This window comes from Malaclemys terrapin, chromosome 4, assembly GCF_027887155.1.
Source record: "Malaclemys terrapin pileata isolate rMalTer1 chromosome 4, rMalTer1.hap1, whole genome shotgun sequence".
Taxonomy (NCBI): domain Eukaryota; kingdom Metazoa; phylum Chordata; order Testudines; family Emydidae; genus Malaclemys; species Malaclemys terrapin.
In genome coordinates this window covers 64806389-64833766 of record NC_071508.1, presented here as the reverse complement: position 1 = coordinate 64833766, position 27378 = coordinate 64806389, and the positions used below count along the sequence as shown (strand labels likewise).

The 27378-nt window shown below is 39.6% G+C and overlaps 1 protein-coding gene across 2 annotated transcripts in view; it reads left to right on the top strand.

Moving 5' to 3' along the window:
- The window catches only part of METTL15 (methyltransferase like 15), a 198852-nt gene extending 184729 nt beyond the window's left edge, over positions 1-14123 (top strand). For both annotated transcript variants that reach the window (XM_054028663.1, XM_054028664.1), the window contains one exon: positions 13582-14123. In XM_054028663.1, coding sequence (XP_053884638.1) covers positions 13582-14024 — 443 coding nt within the window. In that variant the 3' untranslated portion in view covers positions 14025-14123. The remainder of the gene's footprint in view (positions 1-13581) is intronic.
- The last annotated feature ends 13255 nt before the right edge of the window (positions 14124-27378 follow it).

The following is a 27378-nucleotide window of genomic DNA, read 5'->3' as shown; positions in this document are numbered from 1 at the left end:
GCAAGGCACTGGAACAAGAAAATGTGTGACATTGCTTGAATGAGAAAGAATCTATCTGGAAAATGGATGTGCATCCTCCCATCTTTTTCTCAGCTGGCTTGAGTGGCCAAGAAAAATCAGGACAAACAATGCTATCGTAGTCCTTGTAACTACCTATTAGTTTCATGGGCCCTCCACAGACTAGCTAGTCTCCCAAAACCTTCTATATCAGTGGTGGGCAAACCGTAGACACTGGAAGCTGCGGGTGGCCGTGCAAATGTAAACAAACTGTCTGGCGGCCCGCCAGCGGATTACCCTGATGGGCCACGTGCGGGCCACAGGTTGCCCACCACTGTTCTATATTAAGAACATAAGAAGATAAGAATGGCCATACTGGGTCAGACCAAAGGTCCAACCAGCCCAGTTTCCTGTCTGCTGACAGTGGCCAATGCCAGATGCTCCAGAGGGAGTGAACCTAACAAGTAATGATCAAGTGATCTCTCTCTTGCCATCCATCTCCACCCTCTGACAAACAAAGGCTAAGGACACCATTCCTTACCCAACCTAGCTAATAGCCATTAATGGACTTAACCTCCATGAATTTATCTAGTTCTCGTTTAAACCCTCTTATAGTCCTAGCCTTCACAACCTCCTCAGGCAAGGCGTGCCACAGGTTGACTGTGCGCTGTTTGAAGAAGAACTTCCTTTTATTTGTTTTAAACCTGCTGCCCATTAATTGCTTTTGGTGGCCCCAAGTTCTTATATTATGGGAACAAGTAAATAACTTTTTCTTATTCACTTTCTCCACACCACTCATGATTTTATATACCTCTATCATATCCCCCCTTAGTTTCCTCTTTTCCAAACTGAAAAGTCCTAGCCTCTTTAATCTCTCCTCCTATGGGACCCGTTCCAAACCTCTAATCATTTTAGTTGCCCTTCTCTGAACCTTTTTTAATGTCAGTATATCTTTTTTGAGATGAGGAGACCACATCTGGACGCGGTATTCAAGATGTGGGCGTACCATGGATTTATTTAAGGGCAATAAGATATTCTCTGTCTTATTCTCTATCCCTTTTTTAATGATTCCTAACATCCTGTTTGCTTTTTTAACTGCCGCTGCACACTGCGTGGACGTCTTCACTATCCATGATGACTCCAAGATCTCTTTCCTGATTAGCTGTAGCTAAATTAGCCCCCATCATATTGTAAATATAGTTGGGGTTATTTTTTCCAATGTGCATTACTTTACATTTATCCACATTAAATTTTATTTGCCGTTTTGTTGCCCAATCACTTAGTTTTGTGAGATCTTTTGTGAGATCTTGAAGTTCTTCACAGTCTGCTTTGGTCTTAACTATCTTGAGCAGCTTAGTATTGTCTGCAAACTTTGCCACTTCACTGTTTACCCCTTTCTCCAGATCGTTTATGAATAAGTTGAATAGGATTGGTCCTAGGACTGACCCTTGGGGAACACCACTAGTTACCCTTCTCCATTCTGAAAATTTACCATTTATTCCTATCCTTTGTTCCCTGTCTTTTAACCAGTTCTCCATCTTTTACCAGATCCTAGATAAGCCCCAGGTAATAGCCAGAAATTTAAAATTTAAAAACTAGAATTTGGATTCACCACAGGCTAGTGGATATTTTGTTCCAAACCAGAAAGCTATTTACCTTTAACCTTTAATACAAGACCTAGGAAGGGCATGTGCGGTTGTGCCCATGAATTCAGTTCCACAAAAGTAAATGTGAAACATTTTCTTCAACTTTCTGCTGGGAGGCTACCAGAAAGAACTGTGTTGTGGGCAGGTCGCAATACCAGAGGCTCTGCAGTTTTTGCAAGAAAAAGGGAGACTTGCAGGTTTTGCCCCTCTCTCTCTAGAATCAATAAAGCTATTGATGATGTCTAACCATCTCAAACATCTAGTAGTACACAGGTAATCTTACTCTTGATCTTAAACACCTGATGAAACTCCCTTTGAAATGTCATCAGAAGTCTCCTTTACTTTTTATAATATAAGGTGTCCATTATCTCTTCCTGAGAGCAAGCAAACTTCATGCCCTGTCAGCAAAAAAACCCATTTTTACAATTATTTGTCTCAAACACTGATATCCTACTGCAATAGGCACTCTATAAATACTTTACATCATTGGTTCTCAATGAGGGGGTTATGAACATGTCCACAGGGATGAACAGGAAACACTGCCTTAGATAGATTTTTGCCACAGCTACTTGGAGGTTAATAGGTATACATTAAAACTTACTGAAAAATATAAAGGTTGAACTTCTTAAAATGTAGCTTTAGTGTTCTTCTATTCTACTGATCAACAATTCTTATTTCATTTCAGTGGGTGATATGCCTTGTTACCTATTAGCTTAAGCTAGTAACTTAATTTTGCTTGGTTTCATTTAGATTTGTAACCCATTGACAGATCATTGTGAGATCATGTAGTCATCTGGATTTAACTTGAGAGAAGTTGGAGATTAGATGATAAAGAAGTTTAAAAAACCCTTAGTGGGTAAAGCCAGTTTTATCCAGATCTATTCAAGTTCACAGACTTTAATTAACAGTTTGAAATTTGTAATATTGCTTGAATTTTAGATGGCTGTGAATTAACACTGTATTAAGGGAGCCTAGACAAAAGGACATGAGTTGCGTCACAGAAACTTATTAAATGTGATGCAAATTCAACAGATGAATTCCAGCAAACAGGTGCACGATCTGAATTAATTTTTAAACTCCACCACTCTCATACACTCAGGGGACTTTAATGCCTCACATTGACAGGCACAGCACATTGCTAATTTCATTCACAAGCTTAAAAATTTCAATACATTTTAACATATGAATCTATTAGATTTTAAAAAGTGTAAGTAGCATCAGGGTATCCCAAAACTAAAATGATAATTTCTCTCAGCTGGGATTTCAAATCAGTAATCTAGCTAGAAGCATAATGTTTTTATGAATGAAATCCGTTTTACAGACTTCCCATACAAATTTTGTTATATTATTATACATAGCAATGCCTGTTACTAAGCAAGATTTTCTTTTACTGTTAGTATGGTTTTCGTTTGTGACTTAGCAAAAAGCACAGGATTTCCTGACTCCAGAAACGTTACTGACTCAGGGGACTGAGAACGGGATAATTGTAGCCTTTCACCCCTGGATTGCTGATTCAAATCCAGTTTGGATTGTTAACAACTGTTCCAAATAGATGGCTGTCCATATGAAAGAAATCACCACCATAAAAAACATTCATTAGTTGTTGACAGTTTCAGCAGAGAAACCAAGGATTCATTGGGCTTGGAGACTGAACTGTCTTTGCACTACATACAACTGGTACATGATCTGAGCATAAACAGAAGCCTTTTCTCTAGAGTTGTTAGTCAAGTATCTTTCACTTTGTCATCAGCAACATTTGTATCATACCCTGCCCTGGACAGCTTACAGTCCAGGTCAGGCATGACATACAAATAAGGGTAATGGGAGTTAATAGGATGGGAACAGGTCAGGGTCATATATAGAAGATCACACAATAACTTAGATTAGTCATGCATAGTTCCTTGAAACATTTTGTTTGAGCTTCATCCCCATCATCAATTTTCACCAAACTCATCCACTTCTAAATAATGCTGCAGCACTAAACTCACAGGTACTGTTAAACAAGCATATACATATACACATGCACAAATACATTAAAAAACTGGGATAATTGAAAAAGGAAATATTAGCTGCAAGTTTGATAGTAAAAATGCTGTATTTCTGGTCTCAATGTGGCAAATATAAAGTATCTCTTTCTGATGTAATGTGGCTATATTTTTTTACTGATTTACTGAATTTTAGTATTACATACTATAACATATTTTCTGCCTTGCTATTTGTGCATTGTCTTCCACAGATGTCATAGGGGATTGTGTTATATATGAAAAAAATATATGTTGGCAGTATTTGCTTATTTTTATTTCTTATATTACTATAATAGATTTTTATCCTAAGGGCCTGATTTTCAAAACCAGGTTCTTTTTTGGCTCATGCAAATATTTATAGGCACAGTTAATTGTCAGAAAAAATTATGGTATCTAGATACTGCATTGAAATATCATGGTGATGGGGATTATATAAGATCCAAGATAGATACAATTTAGATATATCTCTAACTGCCATATATGCCAGCACAATCTAGTAGCTGGATATCTAACTGCTTTCATTTGCCTGCTCCAAATTTCAGTTGCAGAATCAAAGACTAGCTTTCAAGATCAGATCAAGTCTTGCTAAAAAGCTGTCTAATTACAGCAACATCCCCAAAGTGGTACAAGTGGGCTACAATTGCATCTTTCTTTTTTCATATACTTCTAAATTTGTGAAGCTTAAGATTCCTATTCTGCCCCCTTCTGCTTTTTCTTTACCTCCCAGGGGATAGCAGTGTATCCAGTTTATTTAGGTTTAAAAAATAGTTTTGAAATAGTACAAACGTTTGTAGGAGACTTGTTAGTGCAGATAAGTAAAAAGACAAAGATTCTCAAAATATTTTGATGACACAGTCATAGAAGATAAAGCTGTCGTTTTTTTCAACGGAGTGTAAAAGAAAGCTCAGTTAGACTACTATACAATAAAGATGGGCTGAGGAAGCGAAAACCAGATATGTTTAGAAATCTGTTTCCCTTTTACCCAAACTACCAAAGTTCAAGAACATCCAATAAAAGGTTCAAGTTTGGGCTTATTTCTAGTGCTGGGATGACTATTTTACTTTTGGGAATTGATCTAACAGTAAATCATGCCTTAATTTAGCATAGATCCAGATTAATTTGAAATAGACATTAGATTGGAACCTCTTGCCCCAGCTTCATGGCATACACTATAGAGGGTGGATCCAGAACATTTTATAAAGAAGTTCAGATTTGCATCTGAATTTTATCTGAATTCTGTGGCTTAGCTCCATCTTTAATTGTGATCCTTACAAGGTTGGCTTTTCTGGGACTTGGGCAATCCCTGGGCAGCAGAGGTGAACCGAACCCCAGCAAACCATCAGCAAGTTCAGAGAATGTTTTTATACTCCTGATCCTACTCTATGGTACATATCAAATGTGGCTTTTTGTTCTGATAGGTGAAAATCAGCTCTGCAGAATAGAGTCCAAAAGTATTACTGTTTATAGGGCCTATACCCTAGAACAGAGGTTCTCAAACTGTGGTCCGCGAGCTCCATTCAGGTGGTCCATGGATAGTTCCCTCTAAGGAGCGCGCCTGCGCGGCCGCACACAGAAGAATGAAGGGCCACCCACCTAATTAATGGAGCCGCACAGGTGTGGCTCCACTAATTAGGTGCCTGGACCCTGGAGTAGATGCACATGTAAGGTGAGGTGGTGGCCTTGGTGGGAATAGGGGACAGGTAGCAGGGGCCAATAGGGTAAGAAGAGGGGGCGGGGGGAATTTGGGACATGCAGGGCTATGGCGGCCAGAGAAAGAGGCAACTTTCCCCAGCTCGAGGGCTGCTGCAGTGTGAGAGACACCCCTCTCCTTCCCAGCCCCAGGTCGGGGGCTGCCATGGTAGGGGAGAGAGGTCACATCCATCACATTAGAAAGGTAAGACTACTGATATTAAAATATGAGTTGTGTGCTTTTATTTGTTGAACAAAAAAAATTAATTATTATTAAGTTTAGAGAGAGAGAGAGAGAGAGAGAGCACTTTTATCCAAAGTGCTTTACAATAGTTAGCTAATGGCACAAACAGCATTTGGAAAGATGATTAAGTGGTCTGCTGAGACCCTCAGCAATTTTCAAGTGGTCCGCGAAAAAAAAAGTTTGAGAACCACTGTCCTAGGGCTTGTCTTCACTACCCCCTGGATCGGCGGGTAGAAATTGATCTCTCGGGGATCGAATTATTGCGTCTCGTCGGGACACAACAATCGATTCCCGAATTGACGCGCGTACTCCACCAGTCCAGGTAGGAGTAAGCGCCGTCGACGGGGGAGCTGCGGCGGTCTATTTGCCACCGTCCTCACAGCGGGGTAAGTCGGATCGGATACGTCGAATTCAGCTACGCTATTCGCGTAGCTGAATTTTCGTGTATCTTAAATCGATCCTCCCCACCCAGTGTAGACCTAGCCCTAGAATCCACAACTGGCAATGTTTTCAGCAAATGGTACCAAAAAGAGAGTGTGGTACACGGCTAACAGAATAATAGACCCTAGAACTGAAATGGCTAGATTTATCTAGTCCACTGTCCTGCTATGTGTTCCCTACAGTATTTGTTAATGCTTTCTTACTCTAGTTTTTAAATGTTTCAAGCAAGTAGGCATGCTTTTATTTTTTTATTTTTGTAGTATTTGGAGCAACTGGAACATTAGATTCTTGGTATAAGGCCTGCTACAAAATTGTATTTCAGGAAATCTTGGGGTATAATTAAAGGTTTTTGTAGCTGTAAATTAAAAGAAAAGGGGGGGAGGGGTTGATTCAGGAACTATAAATTCTGTTGAAGAAAAAGCTTATTTGTACGTGGAAACTAGGGCATGTATTATTGGGAAGCGGGGAGCTGTGTATGTCTAATGACCTAGTGAATGTATAGATTCAAAGAAGAGTATCTCTGTATTCCAGTGAGCATTGCTATAGAAACATTCATGTCCTATGGTATTGCAGGTGTACTCCATCTTTAGTTTTAAACCGCGCTGTTTCCTCTAATAATACCTCAGTGTTTTAACCAAGTTAATGGTGTTAGTAGCTGTTGGTTGCTCATTTCAAAGAAAACAATATTTGTTTTGGTTAGCAAAGCAATCTTTTTACATTATATATTGAGAAGCACTTTTCTCCACAGATAAACTACTATCAGTATTAAGTTCAGGAATTTCATTTTCAAATCAAAACTTATTTTTAGATGCATTAGCGATAAGGAGAGGTAGCATGCAGAGTTTCGGAAACCTTTGTATCAGTTTGCTGCCTGTGAGAGCTTGCCTTTTGACCAGCCTAAGAGTTCTCCTCACCCAATTACTTCCTCCCAGCAGGCATTTTGGCCCCTAAAAAGGGAGATTAGAGACCTTTTTGTTTTTACAATATGTGCACACAATGTGATTTTCAAAGGCAAAATGGCAGTTAACTACTTAGGGTAACATTTTCTAAATTGCCTTAGTCTTAATGACTTGATCCAAGTCCCAAGGAGTTTCAATGAAAGCTGTGCACCTAAGTCACTTAGGGGCTTTTGAAAATTTTATCCCTGACTACTGTTGACTTTCAGTCAAAGTTGGATGCCTAATTGCTATTTGTATCTTTCAAAATCACAATATAGTATAAAAAATTACTTAGCTGATATTTTCATTTATTAAATGTGCTCATGCATAAAGGAATGGAGCACACACCGTTTCAAAATTGCTACTGTGGGATGATAAAAGCAAGTCTATCCATTTTTGGATGGTGCAGGTTTAGTGTATGTGTGCTACTTACTCACAAGTACAGCATCTCTGCTTTCCCATGCCCCTTTTCCTTCTCTTGCCCTGAACTCAATCTTAATTCTTCTGCCTTATCCCTCTTCCTTTTGTGTCCTTTTCCACAGCCCTCTGTGCCTGGAACAATCTTCCTGTCCTCATCCATCAAGTGTCTTTCCCCCCTTCCCTCTTCTCAGCTTTAGTAGCCATGTGTTGTGCTTGTTTAGACTTATATAGATTGTGTAAGCTCCTCAAGGCAAAAAAAACATCTCTTTCTCTGACTCAGGTTGTCCCATGGAGAACACATGAGGGAAACCACAAGAAAAGCAAAACTCCTACAAGTTCTTTTTCATTACATGGTTTCAGTGCTGTACCATGAGTTCCATTTGGAAAGCAAACTTGCAATTCCCCAGGGGAACTTCTTGCTCAAGTTACTTGTGTTGAGCAAGTTTTGGAGATGCCCTGTAGAGCTTTGAATTTTTTTAATAGGCACTTACTCAAATCTTGGTGTCCTTGCTGCCAATCCTTTCTATCACAGATCAGACTGATCATCACCTTTCCCCATACGGGAAAGAAATTAGTCTAGTCAGAGCCTCATTCAAGCCATGTTAGACTTCAGTGGGTCCTTTAAAATGAGACAATTCACAAACCACAAAGTAAAACAGATTAAAAGGCGGCAGGACTCCATCCACATTCCAGTGACACCATCTTCAGGTTGCCCACCTGAGAGTCGACATCCAGTTTATTCCTCTGCCCTTATTCCAGGGCCCATTCTTCAGGCTATCTACCTTAGGAGACCGGGGTCTGTTCACTCTAATACCTGTGTCTGTATTCTAAGGCCTTCACACTGCTAGCCATTCTTTGAGCTTCTTATTACTGCTCTGCTGCAACCTTCACTTCAGTGCTTCTATGAGAGGGTTCCCTGCAGTGTTCCACTCCACAAGGTCCTTCACCTGTGAGACCTACCTCTGCTGCGTTCCTTCAGAATCACTCACTTGCTCTTGGGTTCGGCCTGTCCCTGGCTAAGCTAGTTCTTTCAGTTTACCTAGGGGCCTCCGCATGAGCCTTCTTCAGTGTTTTCTCTGTTTCTTCTTCCCAGTGGCTTCCAGCTACTGCTGTCTCTCCAGGTTCATGCAGCTATCCCTGGGGAACTCCTACCAGTGCCTCCTGCTGCTTCCTTCCAAACTATTGCCTGGCTCTTTATGGAGGCAGGATGCCCTCTACCATGCCCATTATGAGGTACTAGTTAGTCACAGATGAACTGGACCCATCCCCTTTAAAAGGGGATAGTCACCCTATGACAGCAGGTCAAATAGTTGTAGATGCAACTCATTTGTCCTTCCTGATATTCATTCTTGCTATCACTTTACTCTTTTCAGACATACATTATATGTTTTCTTGCCATTGTGTTACCGTTTCTTCACGGCACAGAATGAGCATGGCTGAAATATTCCATTACCAGAGGCAGAAATCAGATGATTTGGTTCATGCCAGGAAAGAACGATGAGATCACAGTGTTGCTGCTAAGTGTTTGGGGGTGGGTAAAATGCTGCTTTCTCTAATATGTATATTAAACAGGATGCTGCACATTACATCAGTAGCCAGTGACCACATTTCTGGCTCCACCTCAATCTATAGAACTCCCCACTTTGTCTCAGGTAATCATTTATACAGCTCAGCAGAATTTCTGTTTTCTTACCTTCAAATCTTACCAGAGGAATGTACAGCAGAGCCAGTAGTGTAGAAACATGTTATACCATCTTGGAAATTATCCCAGACTGGAGCAGCTGCTGAAAGAAGCTTTGCAAGGTGCTGCTGACATCACTTGCAACCACATAGCCGCCCCAACTGTAAAGGTAGTGCAATCTTGCAATCTAGCACTTACATCTTTAGACATTTTAGTCTGCAAATTATTGTAGGTTTGGATGGCATGCAGCTGTTTCCTGAGAACCTTTGTCTCTGTTCTTCATTTCCACCCACACATTTGCAAATACACAGTTTTCAACATGCTTCACAGCTGCAGGTTGGCTCCTTGTGCAGGGAAAAAGAGAAGATGGGAAAACACGGAGGGGACAATGCTGAGTAAGTTTCCTGTCCTCCATGGAAATTTGAGGGAAGTTAATTTATGAAGTCCACAGTACACAGCTGAAACCATGGACCATCAGGCCTTAGTGTGTAAAATGCTGTACTTACCTAAAGCACTATATAAGTAATTATTGTTGATAGAAATGTGTAGTGAGACGTGAGACGTGCAACTGTTTTAAAAAATGGTACCTCTCTCCACCTTTACATGTATGCCCAGTCATCATTTTTACACATGCATATAGAATGCAAAGGTTTTGTTATTTTCATAGACTCCGGTGTTTCCAATCCATAGCAAAGAAAATTTGGAAAGAAGAGTGGGCTTACAGTATGGGTTTGTTTTGTTTCTTATCCCCAGTTAATATCCTCTCTTCCAGATCAAGAATGGAGTGCCTCATGCAGTATCATGAGATGATGGAAAGGGTTCCCCACCACCCCATTAGTTTTAAATTCTTAAAGAAAGTTATCAGTAGGGAATACCTTTGTGCCAGAGCCAGCGCTTCAAGTATCATCCAAACTAGTGCTGTTTTTTTCATATAACACAAGGCAGAAAATCCTTTCCCCCCTTTTATAGTTGATGTTGAGTTTGATTAAGGGATACACTCAAACCCTTAGTTCTTCTTTGAATGCCTCTGCATATTCTCACGTGGAATCAAGGTCCCTGAGACATGGGGTTCCAGAATCTTCTGGGGTGCAATGTCTATCTTGGGCTGCCCATCCCCAAAGAGTTCAGACAGTATCAAAGGGGAAGCAGCCCCAAATGCTTTTCATTTCCTGCCATTAATTTAGGGATTCCTAACCTAAAACTCAGAAGAAGTGGGAAATCTGGATGTGGAGTTTGGATTAACCAGTTGCAAGGAACAGTTTTGTCCCTTTACCAAATAACATTATTGCTTTCACTTTCCTGAATCAGGCTTCTGCATTCACCTGGCATAGTGGTTTGTAAATTGGGTTCAAATTCACATCTCCTTTAAGACTCTCTTGCACATTAATATGTTTTTTTCTTTAGCCCAGGCTTCATTAGCCTTATTTACCCATGCATAGAGACTGATGATATAAAGCTAAATTTTGTAAGGTGAATAATGCCACAAAGAAGTCCAGAAAATATTACCTTGGTCATCTTTCTCTTCTGAATAGTAAAGAGAATGGTGCAATTCCTCCAGGAGTCAGTGGACAATATAGATTAGTTGGCAGTATTTGGAGCTATTTGTCCAACAAATTCACACAGTGACACTGTCACATTAACCAGAAACAATCTAACTACTTGAGGTGGGAACAACATCAACTGTTCCCTCTTAACCCTTCTATCTTAGAAAATCAAAGAATAATCAAAAAATAAAGTTGGAAATTTAGCAGCAGATGCATAGCATGAATTCAACTCAAAATCTGCAGATTAGGTAACCTCCAAAAAATCTGACTGGTACATGTTCCCAATGGATGCCCTTTTGTTTAGTTGGCATGGCTACTTCAGATAGACCCTCTTTCCAGATTTCTTATCCATAGAATATAATCTAGGAAGAACAGAAGCCCTATAAACAACACCTTTTAACCTCGGTACTCTCTCACATGCTGACAACTCAACATTAGATTTTAGACTTGCTTTCCTTCAAATACCATTTGTCCCAGTTCAAGCAGACTGTCGCTAATGCCAAAGTATGAACAGTGAGACCATGGAAAATTTAGGCTAAACATAGTAATAAACCTGCCTTTCTTATAATTTCTTTTCTATTTACAATTCATGATCTTGTGTGGAAGTTACTAAGTGGTATGAGGAGAAAAATATGAACTTTAAATAATCTAAACTTGCATTTTTCTCTTTATTTATACACTTTAAATACATAACGAGAAGATAAAGATAAGATCTTAGTAATATATAATAAATCTGTATTCTTGATTCTTTGTATGTGCCCATTTAGGCATAAACAATGCTAATTAACATATGATTATCTTTATATAAAGATTTGCCATGAGAAATATGTAATATTGAAAACAAACAGGAAATAATGTGTGTGTGGTAATATGTGACACAGTCATTTTGTACTGTAAAGAGGAAGACTGGTTGTACTATACCAGTGGTCACCAACCGGTCGATTGCGATCACTGTTCGATCCTAGAGGATCTCCCAATCGATCGCAATCTACAGTGGTGTAGTGTGGCTGCCACTAAGGCAGATTCCCTGCCTACCCCAGCCCATGCCACTCTTGGAAGCAGCCAGTGCAGCCCCGTGGCGGGGGGTAGGCAGGTAGAGCTGCGGGGACGGTGCTTGCAGAGAGGGGCAGCGCGCAGAGCCATGTGCCCCCCCGCCCCTCCCCAGGGGCCGCAGGGGCACATTGGCCCCTTCCAGAAGCGGTGTGGGGGCAGGATAGGCAGGGAGTCTGCCTTAGTGGCAGCCACACTCAGTCTTGCTGCACCCACTGCCGACTGGCAGTCGCCAGAGCTACGTGCTACCCGGCGGGAGACCACACCCCAGCCCTGAACCCCCTCCCGGATCCAGCACCGGAACCCCCTCCTGCACCCCAAGCCCCACCCTGAGCCCCCTCCCAGAGCTAGGACCCCAAACCCCCCTCCTGCACCCCAACCCCCAGCCCTGAGCCCCCTCCCAGAGTCAGCACTTCATACCCCCTCCTTCAACCCAAGCCCCAGGCCTTACCCCCCTCCCAGAGCCAGCACCCTGTACCACCTCCTGCACCCCAACCTTCTGCCCCAGCCCAGAGCCCCCTCCTGCACCCAAACTCCCTCCTACAGCTTGCACCCCTCACCCCCTCTAGCACCTCAACCCCTTACCCCAGGCTCAGCCCAGAGCCCCCTCCCACACTGCAAACCCCTCGGCCCCAGCCCAGAGCCAGCACCCCTTCCCAAACTTCAACCCCTATCTCAGCCCAGTGAAAGTGAGTGAGGGCGGGGGAGAGTGAGCGAGGCGAGGCTTTTGGGGAAGGGGCGGGGCCTTGAGGAAGGGGTGGGATAGATCCTGGGTTGACCTTAGATTCAAAAAGTGATCTTGGGCATAAAAAGGTTGGAGACCATTGTACTATACTGATGGATGAATTATAGTTTCTGCAATAGCTACAATCAACTATATCCAAATTCATATATAAGAAATTATCAATCTGTGAAGTATCTAAAGTAGGATTTATGAAAGCTAGAGATCCAGCTCTATTCAGTGTCTTCTTATTAAAATGTAATTATATAAATACTTAAATGAAGTTCATACACTACTAGAAAATAATATTTCCTTTTAATGTTTTATTGAGCGGATAAAGTAGTTTTGTAGTATCACAATTAGATATCACAAATAGTATCACAAGTTTTGTAGTATCATAATTAGATTCACTAAGCTTTTAATATCGTATATGGTTTGCTCATTAAAGTTTAATAAGTAATAGTCTTATTTCTTTAAACTAGAAAAAGTATTTAATTGCATTTAATTAAAATAGAATAATTATTTAAATCCCACCTCTGTGAATTATTGCACAATAATCTAGAAGATGATACTTAATATTTGCTTCTGCTTCTGCATAAGTTATATATGTTACCTGTTTTAAGAATCTCAGATAAGCAACCAAGCATGCATGTCTATCTACATCTATATATGAATGTAGTGAGTACTATTTCTAATGAAGATATAGAAAACTCATTTTTACTGCAGAGTTTTAGGGCATCTTATCTGCCTACCCTGTCTATACTTTTTATTTATCGCAGTTTCATGGCTGTTGCTTTGTATTGTGACTTGCAACTTTATTTTTCAATTCTTTGAAGGATTTGAGGTGCAGTTTGTGTGAATGATTCTGTAGAAAAAGGGCCTGATTCCACAATAGGACTGCTCAGTTGAACAGGGCTTACTCATGTAACTAAGGCTTTCAAGGACAGGTCTTAAAGATGTATTATAAAGGGAGGAGGTCACTACTCATTGTTCAAAGTATCCTTTACTTTAAAGTAGGCACAAATCACTGGATTAATGTCAAAAGTAGTTAATGGCAGGTACAAAAAGTTTATGGAATTACCAGATTTTTTCTAAAAGGTAGCAGGTTCCAGTACAGGAGAGCAGTATAAATGTCCTTGATGACCAAACTTTAATCTCCTTTCTCTCTTTCTTTAATCCATAACAGGTGCTTTTCCAGCAGGAGCTTTGTATGCCCGAAAAGACTTACTTCAGAGACCTACACATGTTGCCACCAAAACTTTCCAAGCCTTGCGTATATTTGTGAATGATGAGCTCCGCGAACTCTATGTAGGGTTGAAGATAGCTGAGAAGTTTCTGAAACCTGGAGGTCGACTTGTAGCCCTTTCTTTTCATTCACTAGAGGATCGTATCATCAAACGATTCCTTCAAGGAATAGATGTTTCAGAAAAGTTCAACCTTAACATAAGACAAAAGATAAGACAAGGACAAAAATATTATTCAGAACAAGATGTGGAAGAATTCGTCAGTGAAAAATCCAACTCAAGGTGGACATCTATACAGAAAAAAGTGCTTACTCCCCAGGCTGCAGATGTTAAAGAGAACCCAAGAGGGCGGTCTGCCAAACTAAGAGCTGCTATCAAACTGTGAAATAAAATAAAATACTCTGATTTTCTCTTTATATTAAATATGCTTTTGTAAATGTTCATCTTTCAGACTGTACAGAGATGGTCAAATTGAAAAATAAAAGGAAAGAAAATAATTGATATCTTAGGATAGAGTCTGACTTCTATCTTCAGTATTCAGTTTTAATTAAGCTATGGAATTGAAACATGGAGCATCACCTGGTAAAGCAAGTCTAAATCAATGGGCATAACTAATATTATTAATTTCTTTAGAAAAACAGTTCTTGAAACACAAGGCTCAGATGTCTATAACAATTGTATGTACAACTTAAACATATAGGGCTCTATCCACTATTAATCCACAACATAAACTCCCATTGAACTATTCCAACTTCACTTCCACATTTGATCATGTTGTGCCTTATTGTTTTAACATATACATTCTTTAATACAGCTAAAATTTGAAGTCTATTTAAAACTTCTTGTATGAGAAACATCATAGATTGAAAATTAATATTGGCTCCTTTTATATCTTGTTAAACAATTCATTTTTTTAAATGATATAAAAGCTTAGGTTTCATCTACTTTAACTTCTTCCTCCCTTTACAAAAGAAAAAAGAAAAGAAAAGCGTTCTCTTTATTTGGACAATCAAAATGTGTTGCAGAATTTCACTTCTGATGAATCAGTAGATTGGTTGACTAGAGGAGGAAACATGATTTCTGTCTCTGAATTTGAATGCTTGTAAAAGAAAACTGACTGGCTGCTTTTAAAACTCCAGACCTGATTCTGATCTCACCAATTTTATACTGGTGTAAGCCCAGTGACATCAGTAGACTTATTCCTGATTCAGATCTGAGCAAATGAGATCAAAATTGCATCCTCCATGTGTAATAAATTGAAATAGCAATATCCTAATTAATTCCTTTGGTAACATTACACTAATATTGGCAAATTTCTCATAAATACCCAGAGATATGACATTGGATGATGCAAATCACTGATATGAAGTAAGAGATGAATAATAATGGGCACGATAGACTTTTCTGAAAGTGTACTGTTTTTCCCAGTTTTCATTATACATAGTATTAAATATAAATACAAACATTCCACTTCAAATAATAATACTTAATGTTGACATCTGTTAGAAACAACAGACTGTATTTAAATAGATCTTTTCCTCTCCAAACATTATATATGAATAGTTTGTTATTTTTGGTTAAGGTTGTACCTTGAACTGTGTCCCCATTTGACGTTTTTAAAAGATTTTTATGGCTGAAATATTTAGGCTCAGAAGAATGTGGTGCTGTGTTGTGGTGCAGGTAGATGCACAGAGAGACATGCGATTGCAACAAAGGTAAGTGCGGTATTAATAATATCCCAGAAGAGATATGGAAGAGTCAGTGCTGCTTCTGACTATTTGCATAGGGGTATCTCCAAAAACCCAGCTCTCCCATTTCCATAAGTATGATTGCTCATACCAGTTGGGTCAATATATCATCAACATAGGGAGAACATATTTCCCACTGCAAATATTCTTTCAATCTGGCTTATTTTGTGCTCGCCTGGAGTTTGCCGAGCCCCATAAAAATCTCTGGGTAGGGTTAGTTGAAGCATGCTTGTGTATCTTGAACTGTTTCAGTTTCACTCAGTAGATAGGTGGCATACATTTGGATACCACTTTGAACACCTTGTTTTATTATGGTGCAAGTAGGGGCCCAGAGCACAGAGAGGATGTGGGGTTGCAACAGAGTTAAATGCTTATTCAGTAACAACCTTGAAGTGACATGGAAGAGTCAGCAGTATTTCTGGGGATAGTGAGGCCTAATATTCTCTCTCAGATTAAGTTCTATCCAGTACACAGAGAGGTAGTAGTGTATTTTAATTCCCTTACAGTGGTGTGATCCATTAGTAGGACTAAATGTATTTCACTTGTGGAAAATACCACCTCATTGAAAATCCATGAAAATTCATATACGTCTTTTCTGCAATTTTTACTTGAAACCTGAATAACATGCATTTCAACACAATGAAATGCAATGTCATACATCTAGGAACAAAGAATATAGGCCACACTTACAAGGAATGCAGATATACTAAGAAGGTCTTGGGGGACATAATAGATATCCATTTGATCATGAGCTCCTAATATAATGGTATAAAGGGTAAACAGGATCCTCGTATGTATAAGCAAGACAATAACAAGTAGGAGTAGAGAGATGGTATTACCCATGTACTAAAGTACTGCGTCTCTTTCTGGTGTCCACACATGAAAAAAGATGTTGAAATATTGGAAAGCATTCAAAAAACAACTACAAGAATGATCTGAAATCAGAAAAACATGCTGTATAGCAAGAGGCTTAGGAAGTTCAATCTATTTTGTTAACCTAAAAGAAGGGTAAGCGGTCACTTGATCAAAGTCTGCAAATACCTACATGGAGAAGAGACAGCTCTTTAATCTAGCAGAAAAAGGCATAGCTAGTTGAAGCTAGACAAAGGTGCACATTTTAAACTGTGATGGTATTTAAACATTGGAAGAATATACCTAGGGATGTGGTAAATTTTCCATCACTTGAAGTCTTTAAATCAAGACTGAATATCTTGCTAAAAGATATGCTGTAGTTCAAACAGAAAATATAGGTTTGATGCAGAGTTTATTGGGTAAGGTTCTTTACGTCTTTGTTGAAGGAGGGTCAGATTTAGATGATCATACTGGTCCCTTTCTGTCCTTAAAAATCTATGAATCTATGACAGCCCGATGAGAACGTATCCTATTTTATTGTTATTGAATAGATTTTATTCAAACCTTTTGGGAGAAATCCTGGTCCAGTTGAAGTAATTTATGGTTTTATTGACTTGAATGGGTAAAATTCTGGTCTCGTTGAAGTCACTGGGGGTTTTGCCATTGACTTGAATAGGGTCAGGATTTCGCCCTTTCAGTTTTGTAACTGAAAGCATTTTTATTTATTATAAAGACTAACATCATATGAACTGCCTAACTTCAAGATGGTTTGTGGTTTGCTAGAAAAATGTTTATATTTACCATTTGATATTAATTAATTTTGCTGCAGTACACGTGTTCACTAAGTCACATAATCAGTTTTACTGATTAAAAAATTAAAGGCTCGATCCTACAGTCCATATTCAAGCAAAGAAAGGAATGCATGTATTTATCCATGTTTGTGTTTGTCGTCCATTACTTTGGATAAATTACAGTCAGTCATTTGCAAACCTATTTATAGAGTTACTAATAGTTTGGTGAAATTATAACCTAAAATGTCAATATTTACCCATAGTAATTGCACTGTGGTATCTGAAATACTTTACAGAGTAGCAGCCGTGTTAGTCTATCAGCAAAAAGAACAGGAGTACTTGTGGCACCTTAGAGACTAACAAATTTGTTTGAGCATAAGCTTTTGTGGGCTACAGCCCACTTCATCAGATGCATAGAATGGAACATATAGTAAGAAGATCTATATACATACAGAGAACATGAACAAGTGGAAGTAGCCATACCAACTGTAAGAGGCTAATTAATTAAGATGAGCTATTATCAGCAGGAGAAAAAAAACTTTTGTAGTGATAATCAAGATGGCCCATTTTAGACCGTTTACAAGAAGCTGTGAGGATACTTAACATGGGGAAATAAATTCAATATGTGTAATGACCCAGCCACTCCCAGTCACTATTCAAACCCAAGTTAATGGTATCTAGTTTGCATATTAATTCAAGCTCAGCAGTTTCTTGTTGGAGTCTGTTTTTGAAGCTTTTCAAAATTGCCACCTTTAAGTCTGTTACTGAGTGACCAGAGAGGTTGAAGTGTTCTCCTACTGGTTCTTGAATGTTATGATTCCTAATGTCAGATTTGTGTCCATTTGTTCTTTTGCGTAGAAACTGTCTGGTTTGGCCAATGTACATGGCAGAGGGGCATTGCTGGCACATGATGGCATATATCACATTGGTAGATGTGCAGGTGAACGAGCCCCTGATGGCGTGGCTAATGTGATTAGGTCCTATGATGGTGTCATTTGAATAAATATGTGTACAGAATTGGCATCAGGCTTTGTTGCAAGGATAGGTTCCTGGGTCAGTGTTTTTGTTGTGTGGTGTGTGGTTGCTGGTGAGTAATTGCTTCAGGTTGGGGGGCTGTCTCCTCGCTTACAGGTGCCATAAGTACTCCTGTTCTTTTTGAAATACCTTAGTTTTCCTATTCATAGAGACAAAAAGGGGAAACCATGCTATTTCAGAAACTACTATTTGTAAATTCCTACTTTTTAATAACAACTGCAGAACAAGGCTTTCTATGCTCTATTCTTCCTAGAATAGTGCTGGTTTTATTTACTATACATCATTTATATTACAATGGCACCTAAAATATTCCTGTAGAGACATATTGGAAGACACATGGTCCTACTCAAACGGCTTATGCTCTAAGGAGACAAAACAAAAGAAAGAAAAATTGGGAAAGGGTTACAGCACATAAACATTGGCATGTTTTGTTAGATCCGTGTTGTTGCTGGCTTTATTATTATAATCTAAAGTAAAGAAATAGCTAAATGTCAGTGTTGACTCATTTATTGTAGGTATTAAGTAGAAGTATGTTATGGAGGGGAGGGGGCTCTGAATGAGGAGAGAGTAGTAACTTTACACAACAATTGGTTGCCATTATTCCATTCTATGCTTAGTTCTGGAAATGGTAGCAAAGGGTTCATTCTTGCATTTCTTGAGCTCCTAAACCTCCCAGGGCAGGGCCTTCAATGGAACTTTGACAATTTATACCAGCTCAGGATCTGCTTCATATTCAATTACATATGTACGTTGGGAGACCATGAGAGACTATCCTTTGATCCAGGTGCATGGGTGTTTTTACATGTAACTTACTTACACTGTTATGCATATAGTATAAAATAAATCGATTGGAATCTAAAAATTGTACTCACATTTCAGCGTATAGTATACAGAGCAGTATAAACAAGTCCTTGTCTGTATGAAATTTTAGTTTGTACTGACTTTGCTAGTGCTTTTTACATAGCCTGTTGTAAAACTAGGCAAATATCTAGATGAGCGAATGTACCTCTGGGAAGACCTCTGCGTATCCCCACGGGTATGTGTACCCCTGGTTGAGAGCCACTGTGCTAGAAGAAACAGTAGAATGATGCACTAGCCAGTGCATATGAGTGAGGAACGTGGTTTTATATGCATAATTTAAGGCAATGGTGGAAATAAATGTGGATCTTTACATCCAGGTCCATGTTTACTTTTCCCTGCCTCTATACATTTCGAATTGTTATAGTATTTCAAATTCTGTTCTTTTGACATTTCAGTTTGTGTAAGATGATCACAGACTAAATGAAGAAAGCAGAATCTTTTCTTCCTCAGAGAGTTATAATAATAATTATCTACCAGTTGTTAATCAACATGCTATTTAATATTTCTGCTTTACATAAAATATTCTGTTTTATAACATGTCTTACTATTCCTAATGCTGTCATTATATCATTGAAGAATAGCATAAAAAATGCATTTATTATTCAACAGAAGTCTGGGGTAAAAACTATTTACTGCCTAGGGATTTGTTACTGTACCAGCCTACCCAAGTCAAAAAAATGTAAACAAAATTTAATTTTCATTTTGTTCTACACTGATCTTCGGGCAAACAATTTACTTGAGACTTTTTAAAGTTATTTTGATAGTTTACATTGCATACAATCAAAAACAACCGAAGGATTTTTTTATTTTTCTAATATTATTTTGAAAATTGATAAATTTGACAATAAATTGTTTACAGATATTTCCTTCAAATGCAAAACTGGAGATACAGCTCCCTCTGTCTTCCTTGGGAATATGTAAGTTTTTTGCTTCTTTACCTGCAAATTATCATGAGTACTGTTTCACTTTTAGAGGTGGGCAATTAGTTACTGATTGTTATCACAAGAAAAAACAAGACAAACACATGTAGGTGCCTTCCTATACAGGATTGGTTTTTTTTAACTTATTGTATCCAGAATTGAAAAAGTCAAAGGTCACACAACAAATGAGAGCTGTTTTGCCACCCAAAAATCCTTCAGTTAAGGTGTCTAACTCAAAAAGCCAAAAACTAAGGTTATCAATAATAATCACAAGTCTCAAAATAAAACTAGATAGAATATACATTAGTGAAAATGTCTAGCCACTTTTTAGTACATTGGCTGTCACTAAAGAAGTAACATTGGAAAATTTGTCTTTTTTTTTATAATGATCACTCGCATTTACAAGAGAGGCATTTTTATGTTGCTGGAAGAGTCCATGTAAACAACAGCATATTAGGGCACATGACTGATTTTGAAATCAAAATAAATGGCACATGATGAGGTACATCCTAGAACACTCATTTAATGCCAAAATATTTGATCAGAGACTTACGTGTCAATGTACCCCTGTGTCAGATATTTGATGTCAAAAAAGACACATTTGGGGCAAATCATATCGTACAGAGATGTGGTTGTAGCAAAAGCAATGTGAACGGTTTCCATTGTACTTTCTCAATTTCAGCTTATGTGTAATTCATATTTGCAATTAATAGTAGTATTCAGAATAAGGCACTAACTTCATCAGTTTTGTGAAACTTATTAAAAACCAATCACCACAAAAACAAAAAAAAATTAAAAGGATAGCGTCAAGAAGTTTAGGCTCAAAATATTGAGGAAGCTAAATGATTTCTTGTATTACAGAAAGACAGCAGTCTTTCCACAATTAAGGTTTAAACCAATTTTCTATTTTAAGCCATGTTTTATGCACATCACAACCCCAACATCCTTCTAACTTCTGGATTTCTTTTTCATTTTAAAAGCCCAGGAAATTCTAAATTAAGTTGACAACCTCAAATATGCGCCTACATTTTTTTAATTATGTGATTGTACTGTTTAAAATTAAGGTAAACCCACATAGAGTATACAATAGGCACTTTTCTGTTCTTGTAGTTGTTAATAGGAATTGTTTGCCTGCCGCGTCCGCAGGTTCGGCCGATCGCAGCTCCCACTGGCCGCGGTTCACTGCTCCAGGCCAATGGGGCCGGCGGGAAACAGTGGGCTGAGGGATGTGCTGGCCACCGCTTCCTGCCGCCCCCATTGGCCTGGAACAGTGAACCACGGCCAGTGGGAGCCACGATCGGCCAAACCTGCGGACATGGCAGGTAAACAAACCGGTCCGGCCCACCAGTGTGCTTACCCTGGTGGGCCACGTGCCAAAGGTTGCCGATCTCTGTATTAGATATTCAATTCAATGATTCCATAGAGTTTAAAATCATCACATTTTGGTGTAGACCCGTTTATAAGCCGACCCCGCTCTTCGATGCATCACATTTTTACCCAAAATATTCGGCTTATGAATGAGTATATACGGTAATTTAATGTTAGCACTAGTGATACAGAATAGACATTAACTACTGAATAGGGCTACTGAATATCACACTCCTTTTTAAATATGTTAACCTGGTCAACTTCCAACCATTTCATTACAGGTTCATGAGTTTAATGATCCTTCCTAAATGTATATCCACCTTTTGTCTATCTTAATTTCAAAACAAGACTTCACGGCAACTTTGCTTTAAACTGTTCTTTCTTTTGTCCTAAATGATTTTAGTAATTTTATTGTAACCGTTCTATATTTAAAATCATGGACCAGCTCCAAGCTGCTCAAGTGAGCATATCAGATTCTGTGTTGATGATTCTTGAGATTTTATTACTAGTCTAGCTATAATTGCCCTTTTTCTTCTCCTGTAGGCATGCCAATACATGGAAATTTCATCTGTCTGTAAAAAATAGAGTAAGTTTCTAGTTCTTGTGCTTGCAGAAAAAATCTTGAAAATGTGACCCAAGTATATCCTAAAGACTCACATATGAAATAAAAGAACCCCAAATGTATAACTTAAAAAAAAAACTCGTGATTTTTAAGCCAACCTTATGATTTTTTGAGCGAAGCTCATGATTTTTGAATGTGTGGGGTTGGCAATGCCACAGAATTAAAAATAACATTTTAGGGAAATAAAATGTAGAAGTGGGCCGTAGTCCACGAAAGCTTATGCTCTAATAAATTTGTTAGTCTCTAAGGTGCCACAAGTACTCCTGTTCTTCTTTTTGCGGTACTTGGGCAGTTGCCCATTTCTGAATGCTCCTTTGCCTATTAACATACTTGTTCCCTACTGGATTGTTTATCTGCAGCATGGGGCCCAGGTCGCTTGCTAGGATCATGGGGCATATTTCACACAATCAATTTCCTGCCATTGGGCATTGGTGCACCTCAATCTTTTCTTTTTTTCTGCCCCATAGCACACAGAGCTTAGTCTCCTGAGGGTTCATAGAATCATAGACTATCAGGGCTGGGTAGGGACCTCAGTCTAATTCCAGCTATTGAGCTCATTGCAGGGGTAACTGAATGGGGATTAATGTCCTAAAATGTGCAGTAACTCAGACTAGATGATCTGGTGAAACCTTCTATTCTTAAGTGCCATGAAACAATGTGCAGGATTTATGTTAGAAAAATGTAACAGACAGTGGAAGAAAATGCAAAACTGTTTGTGTAATTTATCAGTTCTGTGTATTCTGTTGTTTCTCTCATGCTATTCACTTGTACTGTTTCAGTTACTAAAGAACAACAGCATCAATTAATTAACAGTTTAAATGGAATTGTTTAGAAATCATATAATTAGAAAAATGCCTGGATTAAATCTGAGTGTGTAGTTAGGTACCTAATTATGTTTAAAATGGTTGTACACTTACATAGATTACTGGCCCTGGGCCATCCCAGATGTTTTTATGTTCATTTGTCTGTACAAATTAGCTGCTCTTCTATGGCGCACCACCTCATGGAAATTTTCAAGCACTTAGCATGGCAGTTGCCGTTGTTGGTGCATAGGTTACAGATGTAGACATGCAACTTTTGTTTTAAAATTAGTCCACGGAGTTTAAAAACAAAATGCAACACTTACGGTTTTCTTTCAATCGTTTTCCTATGAAATTGAGTCCTGAAGCAATATACTTAGGGGGAGCACCAGCAAAGTCTAGGGGCTCAGATAAGAGTGAGCAGTAGGGTACCACAGGCCTCCTGGCCTAGGATGGGAGTGCTGCCACCGCAGGGGTGGAGTGGCAGGGGAAAGGAGGATACAGGCCCGCCTGACTCCACCGTGTCCCAGCCCAGAGCCCTAACAATGGCGGCTCCACCACTGGGTCAATGGGGATCTGCCTGCAACACGCTGACCTAGTATCAAGTTAGTGCTCAACCAGATGGTCATCTAGTTTCCCTGAGCTACTTCCTACTTCCCCGGGGTTTGGTACCTCTATACCAAACTCTAAACAGGGTTTTCCTGTTGTCTTAGGGAGTTCTGGCCCATCCTCAGGCAGCAGCCCTGGCAGCTCCTTGATGTCTTGGTCGGTCAGCGGCCCCAGAAGCTCTAGCCAGTCCTCAGGAGGCGGCCCCGGCAGCTCCTCTGCCGGCTCTAGCAGCAGGCAGGAAGCATCTGTCTCCCATGGCAGCTCCTGCTTAACTGAGCTGTAGGGCCCGCCTTTTGTACTTCCACTTTCTGTTCCACCCTTCCGCTTCCGACAGGGCAGACATGGCTTTCCTGGTTCCACCCACTGGGGGCAGGTTGTGGTCCCTCCCTGTCACTCTCCAAGGGAGGCCACGCCTCCCTGCTACTTACTTTATTAAGTAAGTGTGTCGTCTTCAGCATGTGAATTTTTTTACACTATCTGTTGTATCTTTTAAATTTCAGCTCAAAAGAATGGAATCTAAGAACTTCTTATATGTGTAATATGCCAAACAAGCTGACAGATTGACTAGATATTTTCTATGCATAATACAACCCCAAATTTATTACATTCCTTATAATACAAAATGCCTTCGTGTGTCAGAACAGGAGTCCAGTCCATTCAAAAATCATGAATCAGAACTCAAAAATAATGAGCTTGCCTTAAAACTCATTATTTTTTTTTAAATAGTAAACGTTAGGTTCTTTTTCTTAGCCTTCTGAACTGTAAGGGTGCCTGCAGGTCATGTTTTCCTCTACCATCATAAATGCCACTAGCTTACTTTAAGTGCATTAGGAAGGTGTGTTGGGGGGTTGTGATTGGGGAGCCTGGTTCAGCTCACTGGAGGGGTGAGGGAACCTGGGACCAGTATTTGACTCCTTACCTGCTGGTACTGGCTGTGATGATCTCCATAGGCTGCTACCATTGCGAGCCACTCCACACTGCTGCTCCTTCCCGGCTGGAATTCAGCGAGGGAGCAGCCTGAAGGGAGTCGAAGAAATCGCCTGGATGCCTTAGCAGTGGGTGCCACAGTGGCCTCATATGGCAAAAGCAGCAACTACAGGCAAATGTCCACAACCTTCCCACAGCTCAGCAGGATGCATGAAAACCCAGCTGAGATGTAGGTGAGTGTGACAGGTTTCCAGATCTGTGAGTGTTATGCAAAATGTTTGTTACCTACCTTTTAGGAATTACATTAGCAGGGAATCAGATCTTTTCTATAGTGAACTCTCAGGCTTGGTACTATCTCCTTTTTGATGTCTGCCTCCATTCACTTCATCCCCATTTTTAGGAAACACATTAACACATAGGGCTGGTCTACACACACACACAAGTTGCACTGGTTTAACTTAAATCAGTTTAAAAACTGATTTAAGTTAAACCTGTGCAAACCTTTGTGGGGACATTCTTATGTAGATAAACCTGGCCTATATTGTTTCATAAGTTTGTAAGGCCAGAAGGGACTGTTGTGATAATTTAGTCTGACCTGCTTAACAGAGGCTGTAGAATTTACCAAGTGATTTCTGCATCAAGCCCATAACTTCTAGCTGAGCTAAATCCTATCTTTTAGAAAGACATCCAGCCTTGATCTGCAAATGTCAAATGACTGAGAATGCACCATATCCCTGACTAAGTTGTTCTAGTGTTTAACTATGCTTACCGCTAAACTATTGGTTTAGCTTTTATTTGTTAGTTAAACATGCAAGATAAACTGATATAAGCCAAGTTTAAACTGATAAATGCCCATACAGAAAATGGCAAGTGGTTTAACTAAGTCTGTTTAAAAATCACACCTTTAATTAAACCAATACAGCTGTGTTTGTAGACCAGGTCACAGATTACTCTTTAGAATGATAATTGCTGGGTCCCTATTTATTGCTTCTCTCTCTCTCTATCCATCTATCCTATGGTTATCACTGTACCACTTCCATTTTACTGTATTGAACAACCCTGTTCAACTTTTACTTGTTTAATTGTTAAGATTAGCTTTTATCATGTTTTGAATGGTCAGTGGTACAACTCCCACTCTCTTCAATGGGGTCAGTATTAAGCCAGTGATGAACATTTGAACCTTCCCTCCCCCCATATACACACATTTAATGGGCCAGTTTGGGGCACTAATATTCTTCACAGCGGGACAGACTAAGGAAGTATTAAGATTGCAAGTTCATGACGTTTAAGGTAAATCACTGGTCTAGTGACTAACATACTGGAGTGGTAGCCAGGGCCGGCTCCAGCATTTCTGCTGCCCCAAGCAAAAAAAAAAAAAAAGCCGTGATCGGCGGCGGCAATTGAGGGAAAAAAAAAAAAGCCGCGATCGGCGGCGGCAGTTCAGTGGCAGGTCCTTCGCTCCTTTGCTCCTAGAGGGAGTGAGGGACCGCCCGCCCCCGAATTGCCGCAGGTGCCGCCCCTCTCCCTTGGCCGCCCCAAGCACCTGCTTGTTAAGCTGGTGCCTGGAGCTGGCCCTGGTGGTAGCCAGGAGATGTGGGTTCTGTTCCCAACTCTGCAACTGACTTCCTGTGTGGCTTTGAGTTACTCACCTTACCAATTTTCTGGTCTGTGAAAGGGGATGATAATACCCCCATGCACACCTTGGGGGTTGTCTGAGGCTAACACTATCAGTGTTTTTATTAAAGTTTTTTGAGATCTTTACATAGAAGGTGCTACAGAAGGCAAAGTATTATTATTATTATTCACTTTCAGACAACAATGGGTCCTTGTAAGGGATTAGGTTGTGGGTAAATGGCAAATAAAATATAATTATTTTTAATGGCTTATCAATAGAAAAATATAAATCTATAAAAAGTATTTCAAGCTGTCATTGAATTCCAAGGCACACTGTCTACTCAGCTACTTTCTTGTTGTGCTTTGTCCATGAATATCTTTAACAGTTTTGTCAGGTCCCCGAGCATTATTTAAAAGGCTGTTTGCTGAGTGACAGTGGAGTACACCTGTAAAGCTACATAAAATCAATCTCCCATCAAGCCTACAGATGTAATGTTGGCAAATACTAGGCTCTTTTTGTCCCGCATGGTTGGAGACTAGTAGAAGCGGAATCCTTTACGGGAAATAGTAATGCAACCAATCTCTAACAGCTTGACGATGACTATTCATCAGTTCTGCTGAGATTTAATCTACTGGAGGATTTATCATCCGTAGCAAATGTCTGTAAATACGCAAATGTATTGACGTAGTGTTCATTTTCTGCAAAAATATTGTACCACTAACTGGCAAGGGTGCTTATTTCTCCTGTCTGAGGGATGTCAGGGGTGCAGAGGAGTATTTTGAATTAAAATCTAGTCTATTCTGTATGAAGTCTGCAAATCTGAAGGTTTGGAAATGTGTTGAATATCATCAGATAGGCTTAGGCTGGGAGTGGGAAAAGAAAAAGCCATTTCTAAGTGACTAAGTCCCAGATCTTCAAAGGTATTTCTGCACCTAACACTGAGTTCAGTGGGAATTAGGTGCCTAAGTGCAAAATCCTTGGGATGGATCAAACCCTCTGTAAAAGGACCACTCCTGACTCATCAGGCACAGGATTAAGGAACAGAAGCCCGAGCTTCAAAATGTTATACACTACCACAAGGTACAGGAGTTATATTAGTGAACAAATAATGCTGCTCCCCTGACCTCGACATCATTTGGCTAGTCGAAGCATGTAATGCAGGACCACATTAAGATTTTCTTATGGAGCCTTTGCTTACCATGCAGGAGAGGTAGGCTAGAAATCCTGAGCAAGAATAGAGATTAGAGCTGGGCAAAAATTGTGGGGAAATCCCCAATGAATGTTTAATCAAATTCTGACTCATCTGGGAATTTGTCCATGTTCACAATCAGAGTTGGTTAAAAAATATTTTATTTCCCATGAAAAACTCCTATATTTCATCAAATTTGAACACAAAAATATTTCAGCTGAAAGCTGGTTGCCTCATGTCCCCATTCTCTATGGGCTGGGTTCCCTGGTTGGACTACATCTCCCCTGGTTACTATGGTCTCCCTTCTTGGCGAGGGAGTATAGTGCATCATGGAAGGTGTAGTCTGGTTGGAGAAACCTGCCTTTAGAGGAGAATGGGGACATGAGGCAACCAAACTACAAC